Source organism: Cyanistes caeruleus, chromosome 3 (assembly GCF_971803275.1).
Source record: "Cyanistes caeruleus chromosome 3, bCyaCae1.hap1.1, whole genome shotgun sequence".
NCBI classification, from domain to species: Eukaryota; Metazoa; Chordata; class Aves; order Passeriformes; family Paridae; genus Cyanistes; species Cyanistes caeruleus.
The window spans coordinates 109,398,878-109,421,638 of NC_141703.1; the positions used below are offsets into that span (position 1 = coordinate 109,398,878).

A 22,761-nucleotide genomic window follows, 5' to 3' on the forward strand; every position below is an offset into this window, starting at 1 on the left:
CTTCCAGAGCCTGAAGATGGAGAGGAACATTTTACAAGAGCATGTAGTGACAGGAGAAGGAGGAAAAGAGCATGCGTTTAGATTAGATGTTTGGTAAAAAATTCTTTACTGTGAGGGTGGTGAGGCACTGGAACACGTTGCCCAGGGAAGCTGTGGATGCCCCATATCTGGAAGTGTTCCAGGCCAGGTTGGATGGAGTTATGAGCAACCTGGTCTAGTGAAAAACATCCCTGCCCATGGCAGAGGGGTTGGAACTAAATAATGTTTAAAGTCTCTTTCAACCCAAACCATTTGATGATTCTATGATTCCTTGCAGTCCACAGCCCTGAAGCTGCAAAGAAATTTATACAAATCAGCCTAAACCTTTATACTGAAATGATGAGATTTGTGACTTTACCCTGGATGTTCAAATTTAATTAGGCCTTTGCAACAGCGAGTGGTCGGGCCAGGAGAAAGAGCTGGACAGGAGCTTAGAGGCTGGACCAATTGCTCGATGAATCCAGGCGCCCAGGGGAGTTCTCCCCCAAAAACGCCCGAAGGGAGCGAGGCCAGCAGGCAGGCGCGCAGCCCCGTGTGAGGCTGGCGGGATTCCTGAGGGCGGAGCTGGGCGGGTGTTCGCGGGGGCTATCCCAGCTGCACGCTCCGAGCTCCTCTGGGCAGCGGCCGCTTGTGCAGCACGGCCCCATCTCTCTCTGGCAGCCCGCCGCGGCTCCGTCGCCACACGGCCATGTCCGCCCGCCCCCTCAGCGCTCGGGCGGGAACTCCAGCTCCCATGGCCGCGCGGGGCGGGCGCCGCCGCCATCTTGGGCCGGGCGGCGGGGCGGCCATGGCGGCGGGGCGGGCGGTGCTGGCGCTGTGGGCCGTGGCGGCCGCGCTGTGCCGCCTGGAGCCCGCCCTGGCCGCAGGTGAGCGGCGGCACGGCGGGACGCGGCTGCGGAACGGGGCCGGGGGGCCGGCCGGGCGGCTCCCCCAGCGGACCGCGGGCTGGAAGGCACGCCCGAGCCGCCGCCCGTTCCCCGCCTTCCCAGCCCGCCGCTTGTTCTGCCGGCGGAGGGATCGAATCCTTTGGCTTTTCCTTCCTGTGTGTTTTAGATGCCAAGTGGAAAACGATAACTGGCCAAATTAAGAAAGCTGTGGAAGCCTATGAGCCGTGTGTAAAGGAAAATTGCAGCTGCCACCAAAGGTGAGAGACTGATTTCCTTTCGACTGCGCAGGTCTCCGGACGCAGGAGGGAATACTTTCGGCAGCACTGGTGGATTGGGGATTAGCTAGGGAATGTTTTGGCCCAAAGGTGTCACATCTGCAGCTATGGGACCGCCGCTGGTCACACACCTTGTTACCCTCTGCAGCTGGACGTACAGTGTGTTGGCATTTCATGTATGACCACATAATAAACCATACAAATAGCTGGACATTTCTCTTAACAAGCCACTTCTGCCTTCTCACTCAGTAGGAGTGGGGGGGGGTTGATACCTATAAGCAGCCTTTTTATTTAAAGGAGGAAAAGGAATTTAGGAGTTATCATATTCTTCTGCCTTTAAGATTAGATTTCAGATGCATAAACACAGATGCCCAACTTCAAGCCTCCTATTTAAAAGTATCAGATGTGCTCACTCATTTTGGGGTTTGAGTACTATGTTGGCTTTTAAAATCAGATGAGTCATATTGAGCAACTGTTTGTACACTCTGTTTGGAGTTTTTGATCTTCATTGCTCTTGAAATATTGATGAGGGAAAGTCTCTTCTAGCTGAGCCTTCAGGCCTTTTTAAGTTCCAACCCAGATACAGCCTAAAGACATGTCCTAATCTTTAAATGTACACCCCACCAGCTCCTGCCCACCTATGGGCAAAACACCTTCCCAAGTGGTTACAACCTCCAAAATTTCTGCAGAACATAATAGGCAATAGTAACATGAAGTGAGGATGGCTGTGGATGTGCCATGGCACTGCAACTCTCCTCCTGTTCTCAGGCTCATTCCGTTTGCATCCCTACCCGACTGCTCATGCTGTTGTGGTCAGACTATGTACAATGGCAATTCCTGGCATAGTTTCACTGTTCTCTACCCAATTAGGAAATAGCAGAATTCTGGAGGTTGGAAGGGACCTCTTGAGATCATCAAGTCCAACCCCTCTGCTCAAGTAGGGTTGCCAGGACTGAGACCAGTCAGGTTTTGAGTACTACTTGACATTAATATGTCAAAGAAACTCCATAGCCTCTCTAGGCAACCTGTACCTGTGTTTGACCACCCACACAGTGGGATAACCCTGACAGTAGTTTCTAAAATTGAAACATTGATGCAATCTACCTAAAAGCAAAGAATGTTTCCTTGGCTGTTACAATCTGACAGTGTTTTTTACATGCTCCAAGCAGTTAGGTCACTGGACTTTTAGACTAAATTTATGTAAGTTGAGTCCTTCTTCTGTGTTTTCTCATATTCATTAGGTTTGTGCTTCCATACTATGTTCCTGGAGGTCACTGGTGATGTGCAGAAGTCACAGGACATGTGCTACATAGGCCTGTCCTTCTGGGCCGGCTTTCACTCACCCAGTGTTCCTGGGTGATGGTATTTAATGTAACTAGACTGTTACTTACATTTTTAATGTCTACATAACATGAGATTTTGTGAAGAATTTGGCCTTGGTGTGCCCATCATTTTTGGAGTGCCAGAGCACAAGGGTGAAGTCAGCTGAAGGATTTTACCCAAAATGTGCTAGGCTATGTCAGGTACTTTTGTGGGAGAGTAACTAGAATTGTCCTATGCTGGGCTTTCTGTTCAGGCAAACAGCACATAGGTAAAAGCGTGAAGCTTGGGCCTATGAGTCTCTAGGGAACTTCCAAGTGACTTAAATTCTCACACCAGAGCTCCTAGAAGCTACATGGAGCTTATTTTAGCTAGAAGACTGTTCTTCACACCGCAGTAATTTAATGTGCGGTATCCTCCCTGTGGTACATAATAATGGCTGATGGTTTTGTTTCAGTGTCTGGAAGCAGGACCTGGCTCCTTTTCGAGGAGGCATTTCCAAGGAGACAATATCAGATGTGGTGAGCCGGAAGCTCGGGACCCACTACCAAATAATTAAAAACAAACTGTATCGTGAGCAGGACTGCATGTTCCCTGCAAGGTAAGAGCTGTGCAGAGGATCTGCTCTCCCTAGCTGGGACAGAAGAGTACTTCCAACACTGCCAAGTTGGAAGTTATTGAGTACAATGATATTTCAGAGGTCTGAATTCCTCATCAGAGCAGGAGACCAGAAAATAAACTCTTAGGCTTATTTGCATCAATAGAAAAGTGTCACTGTTGCACTTCAGTGTACAAAGGGTTGGTTGGTTGTGGGATCCTGATCAGATCAGCCCAGATTTAATAGGATCTGTTGCCTCATTGGTGTCCAGTGAGACTTGGAGGCTGCTGTAGTCAGTTCCCAGTTTGCATCATGGTATGGCTTAGACTCACCATCTCTTCTGTCTCTGTGCAGAGGAAGAGCTGCAAGAGACTGCAGGAGCCTGCCTCCTTATAGCTCTCTTGCCATGTGTCATTTCCCCACAGATGCAGTGGAGTTGAGCACTTCATTCTGGGGGTCATCCACCGCCTCCCTGACATGGAAATGGTGATCAATGTGCGGGACTACCCCCAGGCTCCCAAGTGGATGAAACCCATTATCCCAGTCTTCTCCTTCAGCAAGGTACACACACCTTTAAAAGCTGAACATTTCCAAGATGTGCATGTTCTTCTTTCTCATGGGAACATATTTCTGAGGATGGTTCTCTGCAGGTTTTGCATGCATCAAAATTGCTTACTACTTCTTGTCCTTCGTTTCCTTTTGCTTCCAGTTTTCTGGCAGACAGACTTGCAGATCAGTTTGATAGATCAGCTTTCCCCCTCATTAGCTTCTCTTCCAGGTCAAAAAGTGCACCTCTGCTGCAGTGGAATCATACACAGCTGTGTGGGATATGTGGCAGTATTCCTCCTGCTACAATGCCTCTCTTAAAACTGTAGCCATAGTTTATCAGCAATATTAAGGATTTTTGAACATGTCAGTTGTCGTACAGTAATCTTATTTAATGTGAATATTTAGTCCTTTTTTTTGTGGTGCCACAGATGTGTGTTTCTATAATCTTGTCATCTTCTCTGAACCCTTTTCTCTTGGATTCCCTTTTCTACCTGCAGATGTGCACACACACACACAGAGGCACATGCATGCATGGGGACAGTCACTCTTTGCTTCTCTGCTCCCAGACTCAAGAACCCTCATGCATATTTTTCTACCTCTCCCACTGTTAAACCTGACTTGTAGCATAGTGTCTCATCCTTTACAACAAAATGTCCTTGCACCTCAAGCTTTGGCTAATCTTGCTTTGCCTTAGTGTATGTTCTGTATGCCCAAATCCTGCATTTTTACAACAAATCCTGTTCTTGTCTGAAGTCCGGCAGACAGTGAGGTACAAGGAGAAGCAGTTAATTATTTGGTCTTGCTAGTTCCAAACCCGACTCTGTTTCTGCTACTTTTCAGCATCTTACTCTGAACCTGAGTCTTCAGCTCATGCAATCTGAGCCATAATATGATCCATAACTATTGCCTACTCCTCAGCGATCCTAAAATTCTCTCTAGATTTTCAGTACAGGCAATAACATGTTTGCTGCTGGATGCAGCAGTAAAGCAAACCTGTCTTGCCCCTTGACCATTGAACAACCTTAACTCTAGCCAGCAGAACCCAAGCTTTTGCAAAGCAGGTTGCGGGAGTTTAATCTGCAGTTGTTTTCATAATTCTGTCCCTGGGTGCCCTGCAAGACCCTGCAAGAAACGGAGTTTCTGTGCTCACGATTGCCCAGTATCTGAACTGTAAGCTCAACCCTATCTTAATTGAAACCCAGTGACCAAGCACAGCTCACATTTCAGCAGCCAGTGTTAGGAAGACATTTCAGCAGCTAGTGTTAGGAAGACTTCAGGGTGCTGGTCCCATGTGCTTTCTAAAGCTGAAAGTGTAAGATATTGAGGTATTTTCCTGTTGTGCATCTCAGAAAGTTGATCATGGAGCTGTTGTGGTCTGTTACCAGTGCTTGGTTGTAGCAGGACTGAGAAGATAGAGAAGCACACGCTCATTCAAGTTGGAAAGGACCTCAGAAGGTCACCCAGTCCAGCAGCTTTGCTCAGAGTAGGAACAGCTCTGGGCTGCATCCTTCTCAGATCTGAGCATCCCAGGGGACAGGGCATCCACAGACAGAGCTGGACCTGTTGTGAGAATGAAAACATATTTCCCACTATCTAACTGGAATTTCTCCTCTTGTAATGAAAACTTGCCACCACTCATTCTGGCTCTGCACTTCAGAGAAGAGTGTGTCTCCTCTTGAACTCTCCCACTAGGCAGTAGGAGATGGCATTTACATTTCCCCAAGCCTCTTCTTCCTGTGCACAGACAAACCCATTCCTCAGCCCCTGTTCACAAGTTGTGTGCACTAACCTCCTGATTACCTCATTGGCCTTGGACTCTCCAGTATCTCCAGGTGACAGATAGATGGATAATTGTGTAGGAAGTTTACTACTAGTGCAAGGAAGTTGCCTATAGTCTGGTTTCATGGAAGGGTTTAGTCTTAAGTGCTGGTCTTCCCTTCAATAATGTATGGGGACTTAAGCAACCAAACAGGAGCGAGGAACTGGAATTCTTACATGACCTGGATATTTGTTACGGTGAAATGTTAAGTGATCTCTAGGAAGTCTGGAATGAAGTGTTGGAAACCTTAATGTCAAAGTGTCTCTAAGTGCCTCTGTCTCTGAGGAGGTAGTAATGCCTCTTATCATCAGAAGAAAACATATTTAGCTACACATAGGCACAAGCCTTTAGTGAGTTGAGCTCAGGTCTTTTGCTATTTACTAATCAACTGCATCATGGATCTCTTTTGCTATTTACTACATGAAAGTCTTGTGTCATTGCACAAGTAAAAATCATTGAAGCATTTCAGTATCAAGCTGTCTTGATATAAATGCTGCCCAGGGAGGTCATGGAGTCTCCCTCTCTGGAGACATTCCAAACCCACCTGGATGTGTTTCTGTGTCACCTATTCTAGGTGACCCTGCCATGGCAGGAGGGTTGGATTGGATGATCTCCAGAGGTCCCTTCCAACCCTAATAATTCTGTGATTCTGTAAGCCCAGCAAATGGTGACTGCAAAGCTCTTGTGGCCTCTTTTGGACACATAATGGAGGAAGCCAGCAGAGCTCCCAGAAGGAACATTTGTTACTGGTGGGCCCAGTCAGTAAACCAAAGTAGATATTACTCTTATTCTTGCATTACTCTCCTTTTTCTCAAGACATCTGAATACAATGATATCATGTATCCTGCCTGGACATTTTGGGAAGGAGGACCAGCTGTTTGGCCAATTTATCCAACAGGTTTAGGGCGCTGGGATCTCATGAGAGAGGACCTCAGAAGGTATGTTTTGGAAATGGTTATGTGTGGGGGGAGGTTTCATGGAAGAAAAAAAATCCATCTTGCACTGGGCAGCACTGGGCCAGTGTTTATGTCTAAGACCATAGGTCTGTTGGCCTATGCTCTGTCCTGCTGCCTCACATTAACTACCTACAGCCTAACTGCTGTATGGGAATTCTCCATGGAAACCTTGGGTGATCTCACGGGAAGTTATAATTAGCTCTTCTGTTTGCAACCCTTTAGTAAGGAATGCAGAGGACAAACTATGCACATCCTTCATGCTGTCAGGGCCAGATTACTATCGAGTTTGGGGAGAGCAGGTTTGTCAATAAAGTAGCAGTTATCTTTTGCATGCAGAAATCTCCCCTGATATGCAGAAACATTTTTCTTTCTTTTCAACTACTTCTCTAGGAGCTGTGTTTTTTTCACTGCAGGGATGATCCAGGATGTTTGTATAAGCTTCTGGAAGGCTAAAGGAAAGCCTTCTTTAGATCTGCTTTTATTGAGTGTCATTGTGCAATAGAAAAACCTGGAATCATTCCTAAGAATCAAGAGTAAATACTGGGCTGAACAGAAGACATTTCTGGCTGGGAATCTTCCTGTTGGCTGGATCTTTTGACTTATTAGCAGAGTAAGGGGCTGCTTCCCATGGAGAGTGACAAACCAAGTGTTCAACAGTGAGTGAACACAAAAAAAAATAAGTAGCAATAAAATAGCAAAAACCAGGTCTATGTAATTGACTTAACATCTGAACTCAAGGCTGAATCTTGCACTTTTCAAAATCTGAAGATCCATGTGATTATTCATAGCTAAAGCTTAATGTGTTGTAGTGTAATACATTTACTCATCCTCGTGTTTTCACTTGTTATAAGGAGATCAGCTTGGGGGTCAGGACCTGCATGTTCAGCAGCTGCAGTAGGAAAGTATGGCAGAGTTCCCCTGAGAGGTGGTGAGGCAGGTGACTGCACTGGCAGAAAAAAACCCCAGGTGAACAGCTATTTTGAAGGATTTGATTAGGTTTAAAATGAGAGTGATTAGGGAAAAACAATGAACTCCTGTGTTTTAAATGCAAAACACTAGGTGGGTTTTTTGTTTCTTGATTGGTAGTTTTGCTTTGTAGTGGGAAATGACTGATTAGAAACTCTCTAGTCGTTCTTCACTATCCATATTCAGTGAAGTACAGCAAAATAAAGCCACAGTACAAAAAGTGGACTCAAATCTTAGGTAGACTTTTAATACCTTCCAAGGTTTGATCGGGGGCTGTGTGTAATACATTGTTTTGCCTGAAAGGTTTTCTGGAAAGTAGCCTATATTATGTTGCCTTAAACACAATATTCACAGGAAAACCTGTTTCATTGGACCTGGCTGAGAGATTTTTTATGTTATAATGAAGAGAGTGATTTTCATCAAAAATGAAAAATAGAAAAAGACATCATGCTGTGAAAGCTGATGAGAGTGTTGTTTCATGGTTATATGAAATCATTTATTGCCACATATAAAAATTATTTTCAGATCTGCAGAAAAATGGCCGTGGGAGAAAAAAATCTCTAAGGGATATTTCCGAGGATCCAGGTGAGCGTTTTTTCCTGCAACAGAAGATTCTACCAATGGAGGCTGTGACAGCTGTCTATATGTAGAAATTTCCATGTCTCTAAGACCTAATCCCTAATTAAGTGTAACTCAGAGTGTGTTTTCTGAAAGTAAGGAAAGTGAGACATGTTGTACAGCATTGCACTATTAGTTATTCTCCACAAGAACTGCCATTTGCAACTAGTTTATTATAATCATCTAATATTGGAAACAGAAGTTGTGATGGATTTGCCACATTATTTCTTAATGACTAAAACTGTCACCTCAGGAACCCACTTGTTTTGTTCTGTGAAGGGAACTGCAGGTGCATGATACAAATTTAAAGATTTAATATTACTTTTCATGCTTTCTACCAATGTGAGTGCTTTATTTGCTGTGCAAGTGCTTCACACTGAATGAAAAGTATTCTGGCCTTGACTTACCTGAGTGGTGGGGGATAAGAGAAGATTGTTTTTGGCCTCTCTCCAGTGACAGTTTGAAATAATACTTTGTTTCTTTCCCTTCCCCACTAGGGAAGGATTTGATGGCTTACTAGGTAGACTCAGGAGGTGATGAGGAATGTGTCTCAGGGATGTCATAACCTTGTTTATCAGCAGTGTTTTAAAGTCCTGTCAGAGGGATCACTGCTGAAGATGCTGAGTATCTCTTAACTCTTTCTGACTAAGGTGGGAGTTAAAGCATTTGGCACCCATTAGGATAAAGGAAGCAGGATTTGTCCTGGAAATTGTTTAAATAATAGTGTTAAATATATAGTCAGTCAAATAATTTTGGTACCCGTAACGTTAATATGTTAATATACCCTTAGACAGAAATTACACTGTGGTACACACTTCATAATGTTTTGGGGGGCACACAGGGAGGTCAGCCTCAGAAAGAAGCAGTGCCTCAAGTCTGCTAGCTTTGTTGAGTCAGGGGGATTGGCAATTAGTGACAGCATTTCTTTTTCAGAACAAGCCCTGAGAGAGATCCTCTCATCCTGCTGTCCCGAGAAAACCCGGAACTTGTTGACGCTGAGTACACTAAAAACCAGGCTTGGAAATCTGAAAAGGTGTGTGGGTGTTTGTGTGTCTTCTGAGTGTGAAGGCCAGAAAGGGTGGCATTGCAAGATGGCTTTGATGAGAGAGAAACATCTTGTTGGAGAGTTGTGGGTGATCCTTTAGAGTGGGGGAGGTTTGTAGTTCCCTTGATGGCCGCACCTCTCTGACAGATGAAAGGAAGGAGTCTCTGGAGCCTGGCAGGCCAAACACTTTTCTTCCTTCTACGCTTGTTGTTCAAGGAAAGGAGAACACATAAGAAAATGAATCTCTGCCAATCTCCTCCTCTCCCACAACAACAAAATTGGCCAACCCTTCCCCTTCTGTCTCTGAGCTGCCTCTCTGGTGTTGTCAGTCTTCAAACCTTTTTCTGTTTTCTACATTTCTTGATCCTATTGCGGATAACTTTCTGATAACTGTTGCTGATAACTTTTTTAGTTCCTTACTTAGTCGACAGTCCAGCTCTCTCCAGACAGTCTTGGCTAATCCAGTTACACTTGGCTTCACACAGTCCATTGTCCCAAGCTGTTTTCCACTCTATAGCTGCCAACAAAACATTATCATTTAATGTGTTTGTGCTGGCATTCACTTACAGGCAGTGTGTAATTTACTGAGCTTTTTTTCATGTTTGAAGGGCCGGGAATTCTTTACAATCCTTCTAACAGCCCACCAGAGAAGGTTTTCTCAGAAGTGGGAATGGAAGGTTTTGACACATCACCTTTGTTTCTAACTGAGAAGGAAAACAAATCACCATTTGAAGCTTACTGTTTTGTTTTGCTTTGTTTTTTAATTCTCTTTATTTTAAGGACACCTTAGGAAAGCCTCCTGCAAAGGAAATTCCATTGGTTGATCACTGCAAGTACAAGTAAGAATTTTGATTAGTAAACCTGTTCAAGGGCTGTAGGTTATCCTTTCCTTGCATGGTGCAGGGTCTCATTTTATTTTAAGGTCTAATTCAACGTCCAGCTTCATGTACGTATGAAAGCTTGTGAGCAGATATAAGACAGTTGAAAATTTGGGAGCTTAGCATGACAAGTGCTGCCACTGGGCACGTGTAGTAAAAGAGAACCTGAAATCTGATTGAGCAGAACTTGTAATAATTCAAATTTTTATGTTGTTTGGGAGAATGTGGTTTGATTTACAAAGGTTTTTATTCTTTAACTACTTAATGACAGGTTTTTGGTGCAATACTCTCATGGGTTTCTATGTACAATATAAACTCCTAGTGTGTATGCACTTGTATGTCAGATGTTTTGATTTTTCTTCTGCTAGTTGTGATTCTGCCAGCCAGAATCTGCTGATATAAGAGCTCAGTCATTTGGCTGAATCTGTGTTTTTGTGCAAATGTGATTGACTTGTCTCATTTTATATTTCACTAGACTGTAGCCCAGATTTCTCCCTTCTGTTACACATACACTGCCCAACTCTGATGCTCCCCAGCTCATCATATGGTGTAGGCTGAGACCTTCTCACACACTTTTGTTGTAGCCCAGGGTGGTAGGGTCAACATGAACTTTTGTCTGCTCCCTTCAGTGTAGGTGTTAGAGCAGGCTGGTTTGGCTGAGGTCACGGATGGTGGGAGCTGTGTCTGACATTGGAGAGAGGCATTTCCATGCTTCCAGATCATCATTCTTGTTACATCTCTACATGTGTTTGTTGAGTTCCTAATACAGTGAGCTCCTCATCCCTGCCTTGAGATCCTGGGTAATACAAAGGATGCAAAGTAATTTCAAATTTACCCTTTGTTATTTAATGCTGAACTAAGTTTAGCTGTAATTCCCATCATGTTCAAAATATATATAATATATAAGCTCCAGCTCACCCAAAATAGCTTAATTAAAGGAAGAACTCTCTTCCCCCAGCTCAAAATGTTTTACTTCAAAGATCAGTTATGTGTTCTGGGGAGGTTTACCCGTAGGAAAAACAGCTTTCCATATAATAGGAGAAATGTGGGTTTGATAAAGAAAACAAGTAATCAAACAAACATCCCTATGAGTTACAGTTTGCTAAGAGAAATACCCCCTTGCCACAGTCAAGCCCATTTTACTAACTTGGCAGAAAATACTGAAAACAAAATTGTGGATTCTTTGTTATCTGCAAGGTCCATCTGTTGTGTGCTGTCCCATTTAACCTCCTAGGGTTGCATTCCCTAGTTAATATGAAGCAATTACATTCAGATTAAAGCAGAATCCCAGAGGAAAAAATAACCTGAGATAGATGTGGCAAAGCACAATGATGAACAGAAAAGCTTCACTGCAAGGCAAGAGAGAATTAGGAAAAATTTCCTTGTGGTTGACAAAGCCTCTGGGTGACCCCATAGGGTCATAGAATCCATGTTTTGACCTTCCATGCCTTGTTGGCAATTGCCCATGAGACCTCGGGGGTTTTTCATAGGCAGGGGCTTTTATCAGAGATAAAGCCTCATACCTTGAATTTCTCACTGAGTTTTGACAGACAGCAGAAACTGACCCAGCACACCCTTAACTTCAGCTCACCTTTCCTGTGAACAGCATCAAATAAATGCCTTTCCTCTGTTGTAGTGACCGGTCTGCTGCTCAGCTGCTGCCTGTCAGGGAAGGTTTACTGCTACCTGGGGACCAGCACACCTTAGTGCATTTCCTCACACAAAATATGTAATCAGGACCCTCTCTTTGCTCATCCTTTTAAAGGTACCTGTTTAATTTCCGCGGTGTGGCGGCCAGTTTCCGCTTGAAACACCTTTTCCTGTGTGGCTCACTCGTCTTTCATGTCGGAGAAGAGTGGCTGGAGTTCTTCTACCCCCAGCTGAAGCCTTGGGTCCACTACATCCCGGTGCAGTCGGATCTCTCTGATGTCAGGTGTGAGACCTGAATGCTCCATGGAGCATTCCATAGCATGGGGAAGCCTTTGGGAAGGTGGGATGGTTTGTGTTAGGCCATGAAATGACTCCACTCTGAGACATCAGGCAAAGACTCTTGGAGATTGTGATCTTTTCTCTTCATCACCACCCCCAAAGAATCCTTTGCTGATATTACTTGGGGAGTACAGTTTCACTGGAGTAAGTTACTGAAATCAACAGGCATTAGACACTTAAATTTGCAAGTGGGCAGCAGAGATAAGGGGGAAGAAGAACTTACCAGTGGGCCAAAAATGTGTTAGCTCCCAGATTTCAGGATGTTGTCCAGAACTGATGTGAAACACTCAAGAGGAGAAGTTCCTTCTGTGCTCTGAGGTGAGCAGCACCTTCACTCACTTGTAGACTCAACCTCACCCTCCCCAACAATTTAGCTAAGGGATGATGTTCTCCACTGAGCCAGTTGTTTCATAGTTGTTTTTCTGGGGTTTTTTTGTGTTTTTTTCATTTTAGGGAGCTCTTACAGTTTGTAAAGGAAAATGATGCCATAGCACAAGAAATTTCAGAGAGGTAAGCAGTGTGTCCTTCCTGGCTACTAGGCAGTCTTCTTCCAAAACATTTTCTTACACCTCTTTTGAAGGAGTTGCCCATCAAAGACAACCCAGTATTAGTAGGGTACAGTATAACTGATCTTCTGCGATCACAGCAGGAGGGCTGGAGCACTCGTAACAAGCAGAGGGAAGCAGAGAACAGGATTCTGTGCTCAGCTCTGGTTCACATGTGACCATGTGTCAGGAACCCTGTGGAAAGCTGGCAGAGGTTGGGAGCTTTCGTCTCAGTATGAGGCAAGCTGGCTCCTGGGAGCTGTATCTGCACTGTAAACATTATCTATCCAGGCTGGTCTGAAGCAGCATGCATGAGTGCTGCTCTAGCTGTATGTGATAAGTGAAATCTGATATTTATTATCCCAGAGAGCAAATACTGTCTTGAGGATAGCAAAAGCACTGCAACTGTCAGAGCTGTGAGCATGAATGAAAATTGTGAAATTAAAGTAGACGGTACAGAGCAGTGCATGTTGTTTCTCATTTGAAACAAGGAAGAGTGAATGTTGATATACATCCAAACCAAAACTAATGACTCTTGTAGGAACTGGAAAACAGTCCTGACTGTGCCTTGTGTGTCTCTAGGGGACGTCAGTTCATCACTGAGCACTTGGAGATGGAGGACATCTCTTGCTACTGGGAACATCTGCTGTCTGAATATTCCCAAACCTTGACTTATAAAGTGAAAAGGAGGAAGAGCTACAGCGAGATCACTTCTGGACAGCTGAAAACAGAACTGTAGAGACTTCCCTGTGATCACTGTGGAAATCTGAAGATCAATATTAACTTATCTCTTGGTCTCTCAGACTTACCTTTTACACTAGAACTACAGAGGACAGCAGTAGGCTGACTTTGACATTGCTTCCAGGCAGTGGGACCTGGTTATATTGTCACCACAAGAATGTTAAGCAGCATGTTGAATTATGGCCATTTAACAGGGTGGTCAGTCATGCCTAGAGGAGGGGTGCTAGCGTTTAGGACTTAGTTACTACCTGTCTCAGAATGATCCTAAATTCCTTTCAGTTGATGAGGAAAGTCCTTACTGGACTTTTTACCAGAAGTCATGGCAAAGGACACAGACTGTGAGCTGCACTCAGCTGGCAAATACTTGCCCCTTCGGTTTGGCAAATGTTTTCTCAGCTGGGTGGTAGCACTTGGGGTTTTAGGTGTTCTCTGACAGAAGCAGGTAATGGGATTTGGGGGTAACCTTTTTTGATAGCTTAGAGTTGATGTTTATGTTGGGCTTTAGAGGTGAAAGTTCTTAAAAGTATCCTTGGAAGGATAACTGATCCTTGCAGAGTTACCCTACCTACCTCACAGGGGAGCAGCAGGTGCTGGTGATGTGCTTGACAATCACTGATTTGATTGCCAAGAGGTGGTTCATCCTCCAACAGATGAGCTGGGTGCCTGCACAGCCCTGCACAACTGAGCCCCTGTTAATTATCTCTCACCAGCTGCCTGGCCAGACCTCCTGGGACCCTTAGGAACCCAGAGGAAGTATTCACAGAGGTAGATTCAGCACTTATTTTTTCCAAAAGTGCAGAGTCTGCTCTGATCCCCTTCTGTAATCTTTCTAGGATTATTTTGGATGTTTTTTGGTTTGGGGTTTTGTTGGGTTTTTTTGAGATTGGTAATACATCTGGTCACTTCAGTACTTGCTTTTCCTCCCCACAGCTGTACAACTTCTTTTCTCATCTCCTTCAGCCTGGTTGAGGGAATGTCTTCAGTCACACAGTAGCAGCTACTGCTCACATTACCCATTTTGAGTTCAGTCACAGGCTGCTTGTTTGTGCTGTGTTTATGCCCACCACAGCCTCTCAGCCCAGGACTGTAATTCCTGAAATGCTCTGTGCCCCCTGAGGTGAGAGGCTGGGAGGGAACAGCATCTTCTCTGGCACCCAGACAGGAGAGTGGGTGTCAGGAGGGACACAGGAGCCTCCCAGGGGAGCACCCTTGATGGTAAAGCAGCCTCAAGGCTGAGAGAAGCACATTATCATGGAAGAGGATGATAGCAACTGCTCTCTGCCAGTCTGCAGTCTGTGTGGATTAGGGAAGAAGAAAATTGCATGGAACAATAACATTTAAGTGCACATGTGCCCTCACAGAGGCCTTGCAGCCCTGGTACAGGGACACAGCAGCTGGCCCTGTTGATCAAATGCAGGTTGCTGGGGCAGTGTGTTGGTTTTGGGACCAGTGCTGGGGTTATCCCACCCAGCAAAGGAAACAGAATAGGACATTAAAAGAGCCTGGTTTCCCAGGAAATCTGTGCCAGAGTGGAAAGGGTTTTCTGGTTTTTTATTTTTAGCCAATGGAGAGACAGCACTCCAAGAAACTGAGCAGCTCTGTATGATATTTTAAAACCATTTGGAAAGAAGTGCTTTTTGGAATAAAACAAACAAAAATGAAATTTTGCTGAGTGCTTGTTGCTTCATCAAAGAGTAATAAAAGGTCTGCAGAGCCCCAGCTTTTCCACCCCTAGATCTTGCGATGATTTCTTGCACCTTAGATGGCCCTTGGCTGAAGTGATGGTTTGTCAGGAATGGGGGAAGAATCCCGGGAATTCAAGTCCCATGGGTTAAAATACTCACAGGCTCGGTGGGAAGGCCCAGGCACCTCCCCTGGTGGGGAGCTGTCACTCCTTTGGTGACAGGCCTCACAAACGAGTCTGGGGCGCTTCGGGGGGCGTTGATGGTTTATGACCCTGACACGACAGCTGCAGTCAAGCCAGGAATGCCCCCTCAGCCTTCCCCGAGGGTCGGGGGAATTCACCACAGAGTGAGCAGTTTAAGGGAGGCAATGAGCACCATGAGAGGCACCATCTCACCGTGCAGCATTTACCTCTTAGCCCGGGGGCTGCACCCCTCTGTCCAATGCGAACCGGGCATCGCAGCTCCCAAAACTCAGCTCCCCTCTGGGGGGTGTGAGGGGGGAAACAAACCTAGCCCTGCACAGACGGGAAAATGTTTGGAGTCATTAATCAGTAATAATGCAATCTCTTACACGAGCGGTTCCGAGCCCAGACGAGCCGAGCCGAGCGGTTCCGAGCCGAGCGGTTCCGAGCCGAGCCGAGCGGTTCCGAGCCGAGCTGTTCCGAGCCGAGCGGTTCCGAGCCGAGCCGAGCGGTGCCCCGCCGGACCGCAGGGGGCGCTGCCGCAGCTGCCGCCGGGCCGGCCATGGCGGAGCTCCCCGGCGCTCAGGTGGTGGCGGGCCGCCCCTCACCGCTGCCGCAGACGGGCTGGGAGCGGCTCAGCGAGCTCTGGCGGCGAGAGTGAGCGCCGGGCCGGGTTCGGGTGGGCTGGGCCGGGGTGGGCTCTGCGGGGCTGTGTGGTGGCGGTCCCGCCGTGCCGACCCCGCGCCCACGGCTGCCCTTGCCTTGCAGCGAGCAGCAGCAGTTCCCGGAGGAGACGGTGAACATCGCCAAGTCGGCGTTCACGGCAGGGCTGGTGGGCTGGCTCTACGGGGGGCTGCCCGCCTTCATCAGCGCCCGCAAGGCCTTCATCGAGAGCAGCCACGGCGAGATCTTCCAGAACCGCGCCGATGCCGTGGTACGGGCCCGGGGTGCGCGGGGGAGCGCCGGGCACCGCCCGCCCCGGGGCCCGCAGCGTCCCCGGGAGGCCGCGGCCTTGGGAAGGCTCCGGCGGTGGAAGTTGCCCTTGGAGGCGCGGTGTGAGGTGACACCGGAGCCCGCAGGAGGCCGCGTGGCCTCGTGTTCGTGGGAGGCGTGTGTTAGCCCGGCTTGGGTACAGAAAGTTCGCTGGGTGTGTGCGAGTGCGTGCAGCCGGGCCGGTCGGCGGCTGCGGGAATTAGCGCACCCCATTACCAAAATTGCACGCGATTAGCTTCAGACAAGTGTCCTTCGTTAGACAGAAAGCTGGTAACAAAGTTTTACCGGTCTGTTAAATGGCTGATTAGTATGTCTCGAAATTTTAAATTTTAGTGTGCTGACAGGAGACTTCATAGTATCAGACTGTGATTGTACTCTTGTCTTATTAATGTGAGTCATTTTTGGACCATTTAAAATTCTCTTACAACAACTGCACAACAAAGAACATTTGTGACATTTTATAGACGTATTTGAACTTCCAGGTGTTTGTTATTCAATTAAAGTGTTGGTTACCTGGATTATGAGGAAGGAAACTCCTTTAAAAATCTGCATGATGTAAATTTTGCATCACCTAAAATTAGATTTGGCCTCTCATGTGGTGACTGGTTAATTACCACTGCCTGGCTTCGCTCTGGTGACTCTGGTATATCTGAACCCAGGCTAAGCACCTACACCACAAAAACTGGAAGAGAAAATTTACTTACTTTCATGGTAATAACTGCAACATTTTTAATTTTTTGTGAAGCTTCTGTTTATCACATATTTTAAAAAAACCTCAAACTTTTAAGAGCCAGTGTTAAACGGCAGAGCTTGATGGTATCTTAATATTTAATGTAGAGGGTTATTATTTACTGACTATTATTTATTGATGGTTATTATTTATTAATATTTGTGAACTCATAAAATGAAGTAGTTTCTAGTTTTTCTGTCTTCTCCATAGATGCTTTTCTGTACTGTCCTCAAAAAGCCCTTCCAGTCCATCCAGATGTCTTTCAGCATCAGGATTAGAAGGACCAGTTGACATTCCAAACTGGAATCGATTCTTGGTTCTCCTGTTGGTGGCTGGGAGCAGCTTTTCCTCCAAAAGTGTCAGGCTTGATCAGAGTTGGGGTCCCAAGGGACATCAGTCCCATGAGCTGGCTTGCAGCGTGCTGGCAGGAGGAGGGGGCTGTGACCTGTGCCATGTCCTCTCTGTCCCCTCAGCAATCCGCACACCGTGCTGGTCTCCGCAGTTTCATCCGCTACGGCTGGCGCTGGAGCTGGAGGGTCGCGGCTTTCACCATGATATTCAAGTGAGTGTTTGTTTCCTGATGGCGGAGGGAGCACAGCTGCCTTGTGCTTGTCCTTCAGCACCAGTGGCCAAGAGCTTTCCGTGCCAGCAGTGCCCACAGCTCTGGTGATTGATTGAGGCTCCTGGTGTTGCCTTAACGTGAGTCTGGTTGATCAGCCAGGAGCGTGGAGAAGTTTTAACCTTTTAGAATTGCCCCAGAATGCTCATCTACTAATGAATCAACACAAAGGCTAAATGTGGAAAAGCCCTGATTGTACATCTAATTCCTGGTGTTACTGACCTGAATACTGTTCTTCCGTTTCTTGACAGCTGCTTTCTGCTTTTGCTTCATCTCTTTTTGTGCTTTTTCTCTGAGGGAGTGTTGAAGCTTGTTGGCAGTTTCAGGAAGTGTTTTCTAACCCACACTGATTTTTGTCCTTTCTGCTATGTCTCATTACTCCTAGTTTGTATATGCTCACAATTGTCACTACTCCTACTTTGTATCCACTGCTGTTACTCACAAATCTTTGTTCTCGTCCTCAGACACTTGCAGAGGATTCCCTTGTTCTTGAGCTGAATATCAGACCTAACAGTTCTGTGTACCTGTTTAAGCCTTCAGATTTTTCCTACACGCACAGCACCAATGCAGAGAGTGTTCTGCTTCCCTGATTTACTTCCTTGGCTGTTTCAGTGCACTCATGGCAATAGAACATCAAACTAAGCATGGCCTTTTAAACTAGAAATACCTCCTTCTCTGTTGTTCAAATTAGTAAATTTATAAATTTAAACCTACATTGATTCTCTCTGCAGGTATGTTCTGTTTAAGTTGTCCTGCTTTTAAGATCCCACAGTATTGACTGGAATTATTTTATATTTCTGTCTCCCTAATTTTTTTGTTCTTTTCTGAACTTCTTCACTGTCTCTTGTTTTTTTGCTCTGGCTTCCTTTAGTTTAGTATCTGCTTTTAGGCTTAGTTAGCATGCTGTCTGCTTTCTCTCCTGGAGCTTTTGATTTCTTTGAGTTTTCCCGGATTTCTTTGGATTTGACATGTAACCTCGTCATCTTCCACCAGGTGTCTCTCCTGCAGTCAGATCAGCCCCTTTTTCACCAGCCCTTTGGAAAAGGTTCTGAACAAAGCTATTTGCTGCTCAACATGATTTCTGTAAAGCCCAAGTTGAAAACTTCATCCTGCAGTTGTGAAAACTTTAAGTTTCACAATTAAAACCCAAATTGTTTGGGTTTATCTGTGTTGGGAAGGAGAAGAGGATTGCTGTTGGCTTGTCATTGTAATGCAGGAGGCTGGGGAGTATGTGGCTGCTGAACTGAGAATAAGCACTTTGGGGCTTAGCTGATGTTTTAGGAGGAGGTGGTTTACCTACCCCAGAGAGAAATCTGGTGCCACAAGAGTAGATGACCCTGCTGATGTCACAAGTGTGACTTAGGCTGTTTACTGGCGACTGTTTATAAGGCAAGATTTTACTGACACATGGATCAGCTTCTGAAGTAAATTGTCCTGCATCCAGTCTGACTGATAGGACTTTTTCATTGCTCAAATTCTTTTATCCTTGACTGACTATATGTTCCTAGGCACTAGAACAGGTAGTTCTGAGAAGCTGTGGATGCCCCATCCCTGGAGGTATTCAAGACCAGGCTGAATGGAGCTCTGAGCATCTGGTCCAGTGGAAGGTGCCCCTGCCTGCAGTGAGGGCTTGGAACTGGGTGATCTTTAACATCACTGCCAGCCTAAACCATTCTGATTCTATGATGGGAAAGAAAAATCTTTGATTAAAAAAAAAAGGAGGAGTATCTCAGATCCAGTTCAAGAACTCTGATACTCCCTGGCCTGTGTCTCTGCAGCTGCCCGCAGTAAAGTCACAGAAGCGTGGCTGGCATGTGTGTGCTCTGAACAGACGGGCAGCCAGGCAGTTAGAGGCAGCCTGAGGGCTGGCTTAATGAAATCCAGCTTTATTCCAGGCTGTGTTTTGATACCTCTCTTTTTCCACGTGCAGCTTCTGACTTCTGTGCCTTACCTTTGCAGCATGGTGAGCACGGGCCTGTCAGCATACCGCAATAAAACAACCATCAGTAATTTTGCTGCAGCAGGAGGTAAGAGTGCTGTTACCTTGTATGCTTCTGGTTGGAAGCAAGGGTCGTAGCAGAAAAGCATAAGCAAGTATCCACATCCCTTGGGCTTGAGCAGCTTCTGTGCTCTTGGGTTTTGCTTCTTGTTCTACTGACTTTGCTCTGTTGTTTGCCTGCTGCGTGCCTTTATTTGTAAGAGATATTGATGCACTGCTGAAACCATTGGGAGTTTTGTGGTTATCAGTTCATCTTCAGGATACTTGCTGGGGTATTTTGAAAAAAGTGAAAAATGCTTGTGTGGGGTTAAGGCAACCCTTGGTGCATAACCTGTTCTCATAAGCATTTATTTAACAGGGAAAGCATCTTTTATTTCCACTCATGGTAACAATTCAGCACACTGTTTATAGGCTGTCCTTTTCATGCTAAATTGTGCATGCCCACTTTTGGCAACAGGGCTCTGGGTAAGTGATCTGCTTGTTCAGTTTTACAGGCTTTACTGCCCTTACAGTTGGATACACTTTTTACTGATCTTTCTGCCTTACATGGCAGCTACTATTATTAGCTGTTGTCAAACAGAAAAAAGAGTGAGGATCTCATGCTCCAGCCTAGAGAGAGCTTGGTTTTACTTTTATAGATGCTTGTGTGGTACAGGAAAAACTTTGTCAGTTTTTCTGAAGCAGAAGGAACTTTGTGCAATGTTTCAGTGCAGAGGCCATGGCGACTGTGTGGTGAGGGTCTGTCCCACTGGCCATGGCACTTGGTTTCTGCTCTGTTAAAAGCAGATGTCAGCTCATGGAGAAGAGAAATGCAGCAAAGCAGCTCCCTGTGTTGATATGAGATGTCTGTGGCGGGGCTATTTCTAGTTTCAGTGGGTTTGTTCTTTTTTTAGCCTTCACAGGAGCCCTGTTCAGAATGCACTTGGGCCTGCAGGGCCTGGCGGGCGGCATCGTGTTTGGAACGGCATTTGGGTGAGTTGTGACTGCTGCACACACCGAGCCTGGGATCATGGATGGGGCTACAAGAGCTTCCCTTCCTCTCCTGCCTGGAGGGATTTTCTGTATCTCTCTTGGGACCTCATGATGATCACTTTTCTTCCAACCTTTAAACAGCTTTTCTTTTCTTCTTTGTTTCTTGTTTTGTGTTTTGCTGCTCCCAGTAGTGAGAGCTCAGTGCTCTCAGTAGAGCATCTTATTTGCTGTTGTTTACTTACTAGAGGGAACAACATAGGCTCCACCAATGCTAAAATGTGAAGCAGCAGCTATTAGGAAACACTGAGGGAGTAGCTGCATGGCTGGGCTGTAAGGTGACACATGTCTTCATGTGTGTTTTGCAGCCATGAGTCTCCTAAAATTCCCTGGGGCATGGAGGAACCCATGGTTCTCTCTCAGAGCCTCTGTGCTTCTGGACAATCACCTCTAACTCAGGAGAAATCTGACTTTTCAAGCAGGACTGGGATTTCTTCTCAAAGTGCTGACCTGTACATATCCCCATAAGTGAATCTGGGGATCCTACCTGAAGAAGAATGAGCTTTATTTATGCTGCTTTGCACCATCAGGATGGTGTGAGCTGTGGGCATGCCTGGAAGCAGCCTAGGGAGCTTTACCTGTGAAAACACAAGTACTTCCAGAGCTGGATGGAAGCTGAGCAGGGGTGTCCCTGTCTGAAATATGGTTTAGGTGTCCTATGGGTTCTTCATAGAGCACCACAAATGCTTTCACCCCTTTGTCCTATGTGTGCATGTCAATGAGTAAATTCAAAGTATGTTATCACAGGGGCTCCAGTGAGTCACAGCTGAAGAGAGGCTGTGGTTGGTGGGTGACAGTAGAACAGGAGTACCTTAGTCTGTGGTGTGATGTGATTTTTGGGGAATGTGACGCTCCCCTCATGAGGCATGTGGCCCCTGCATGCTCCTTCTGCTGATGCCAGAGAGTTATTGCTGTTGTGTGTCCCCTGGATGACTGCTGACATCTCTGCTTCCTCCTTCAGGGTTCCTGCAGGAGGCCTCCTAATAGCAATGTATGGCTTGGCTGGTGAGACCCTGCAGGAGAAGAGGAATCGTGAGCGCAGGGAGCTGTACGAACAGAAGCTGTCAGAGTGGTGAGGAACAGCTCTGCCCCTTCCAGTCATGGACTGGAGGAGGGTGTCTGGGGCTGTGTGTTCAAACATTTAGAGAAACCACGACACACTAGGCTTTCTAAACCTCAGTTCTTCTCTTGGTTGTTGGTGGTGTTCACATACCAGTCTTAGAAATGCAGATTTAGTCTTCCCAGTCTTTCCTTCACTGCTGCCTTCTTTCCATCCCTATTAAAGAGAGGAAAAGAAGGATAGCTGAAGGCTTGGGGGAAGAAAGGTCATGACAATGGTCATGTGAATTACTGAAACTTACTCACTAATTCTAGGAGAAATTTTCAAGAGCTTGGATTCTGCAGTGATGTCTCTGTCTGGAGGATACAGGCATAAAATTGCTTTGCACTCTTTCTTCTCTTCTTTAGGGAATCCAGGCTCAGTATGACTGAAATCTTAGGCAAAACAGAAAACAATGCCCAGGGAAGACCAGAGACGGAGAGAGCAAGAGAATTGAAGAGTTACTGAGTCTTTCCCAGATCTCTGTTGTAAGAAGCTACACAGCATTTTGATCCTGCTTGTAAAAGCCTTCAGTCAAAGGATCATGGGAGTTGTGAATGCAGTTGTATCCTGTGAAAAAGTGTTTTGCTGAAAACATTGTAGAGAGATGGATATCGCTGCACAAAGAGCTTGGAAGTGCCAAACCTGTTCCACCTGAGAAGGTGGAAGCACAGACTTTACAGAACAGAAAAAGTCACCTAGCTTTGGCAGGAAGTGGAGGCTCCAGAGCCTCATCTAGGACCCATTTCACTGCTGGAAATGTCCAAACCACTAGTGATGTAGAAATACTCAAGATAAAAGAGCCTATAAATGGTTTGTGTGCTAAAAGTCCCCTGATTCCAAAAGTTAATTATGCCCTGCTGAAAGCTGTTCTTCAGACAGTGCTTAAAGAACTTGCTGATGGTAGTTTCTTACTTGGCTCCTAGAGTATTTGGGGTATTTTGCAGTCAGTGTGGAGGAAGTATGGAGGAGCTGGAAATTATATGGGAATACCCTGAAAAAGGCATGTTTTGGATTCCTCAACAGAAGCCTGAGGGAGCCACAGAAAACATAACTTATTTCTGGTGTTGATGGTGGAAGACTTGGCACTGTGGACAGTTTTAATAATGAAAAGGCCTCTAATTTCATTTGCAAGTTGGAAATCAGGGGATTTCCTTTGGGGGAAATGTGGTTTAAGACAATAAAGCCATCCAGCAGTGG

General features: G+C 45.9%; 3 protein-coding genes across 4 annotated transcripts in view; 2 read left to right on the forward strand and 1 right to left on the reverse strand.

Annotated features, from left to right (window-relative positions):
- LOC147654432 (uncharacterized) overlaps nt 1-22,761 on the reverse strand; it is a 749,593-nt gene that overhangs the window by 222,097 nt on the left and 504,735 nt on the right. The gene's annotated exons all lie outside the window — the stretch shown is intronic.
- Nucleotides 788-14,888, forward strand: POGLUT1 (protein O-glucosyltransferase 1). 2 transcript variants are annotated; one of them, XR_015285411.1, is made up of 12 exons: nt 789-905; nt 1,093-1,183; nt 2,979-3,122; nt 3,545-3,680; nt 6,304-6,425; nt 7,935-7,994; nt 8,961-9,060; nt 9,853-9,911; nt 11,716-11,883; nt 12,105-12,257; nt 12,393-12,449; nt 13,067-14,888. XR_015285411.1 is itself a non-coding variant. In XM_086884138.1 (11 exons), the coding sequence occupies exons 1-11, from the start codon at nt 827-829 to the stop codon at nt 13,221-13,223; spliced, it is 1,173 nt and encodes a 390-aa protein (XP_086740264.1). In that variant the 5' UTR covers nt 788-826; the 3' UTR covers nt 13,224-14,888. The 2 variants fall into 2 exon arrangements, 1 of the variants encoding a protein (XP_086740264.1); XM_086884138.1 differs by lacking the exon at nt 12,105-12,257 and having other exon boundaries at nt 788-905.
- Nucleotides 15,537-22,761, forward strand: TIMMDC1 (translocase of inner mitochondrial membrane domain containing 1). The gene is made up of 7 exons (XM_086884153.1): nt 15,537-15,749; nt 15,861-16,026; nt 17,289-17,377; nt 19,394-19,461; nt 20,327-20,405; nt 21,424-21,534; nt 21,930-22,761. Exons 1-7 carry the CDS (start codon nt 15,655-15,657, stop codon nt 22,027-22,029), a joined length of 708 nt encoding a protein of 235 aa, XP_086740279.1. The 5' UTR covers nt 15,537-15,654; the 3' UTR covers nt 22,030-22,761.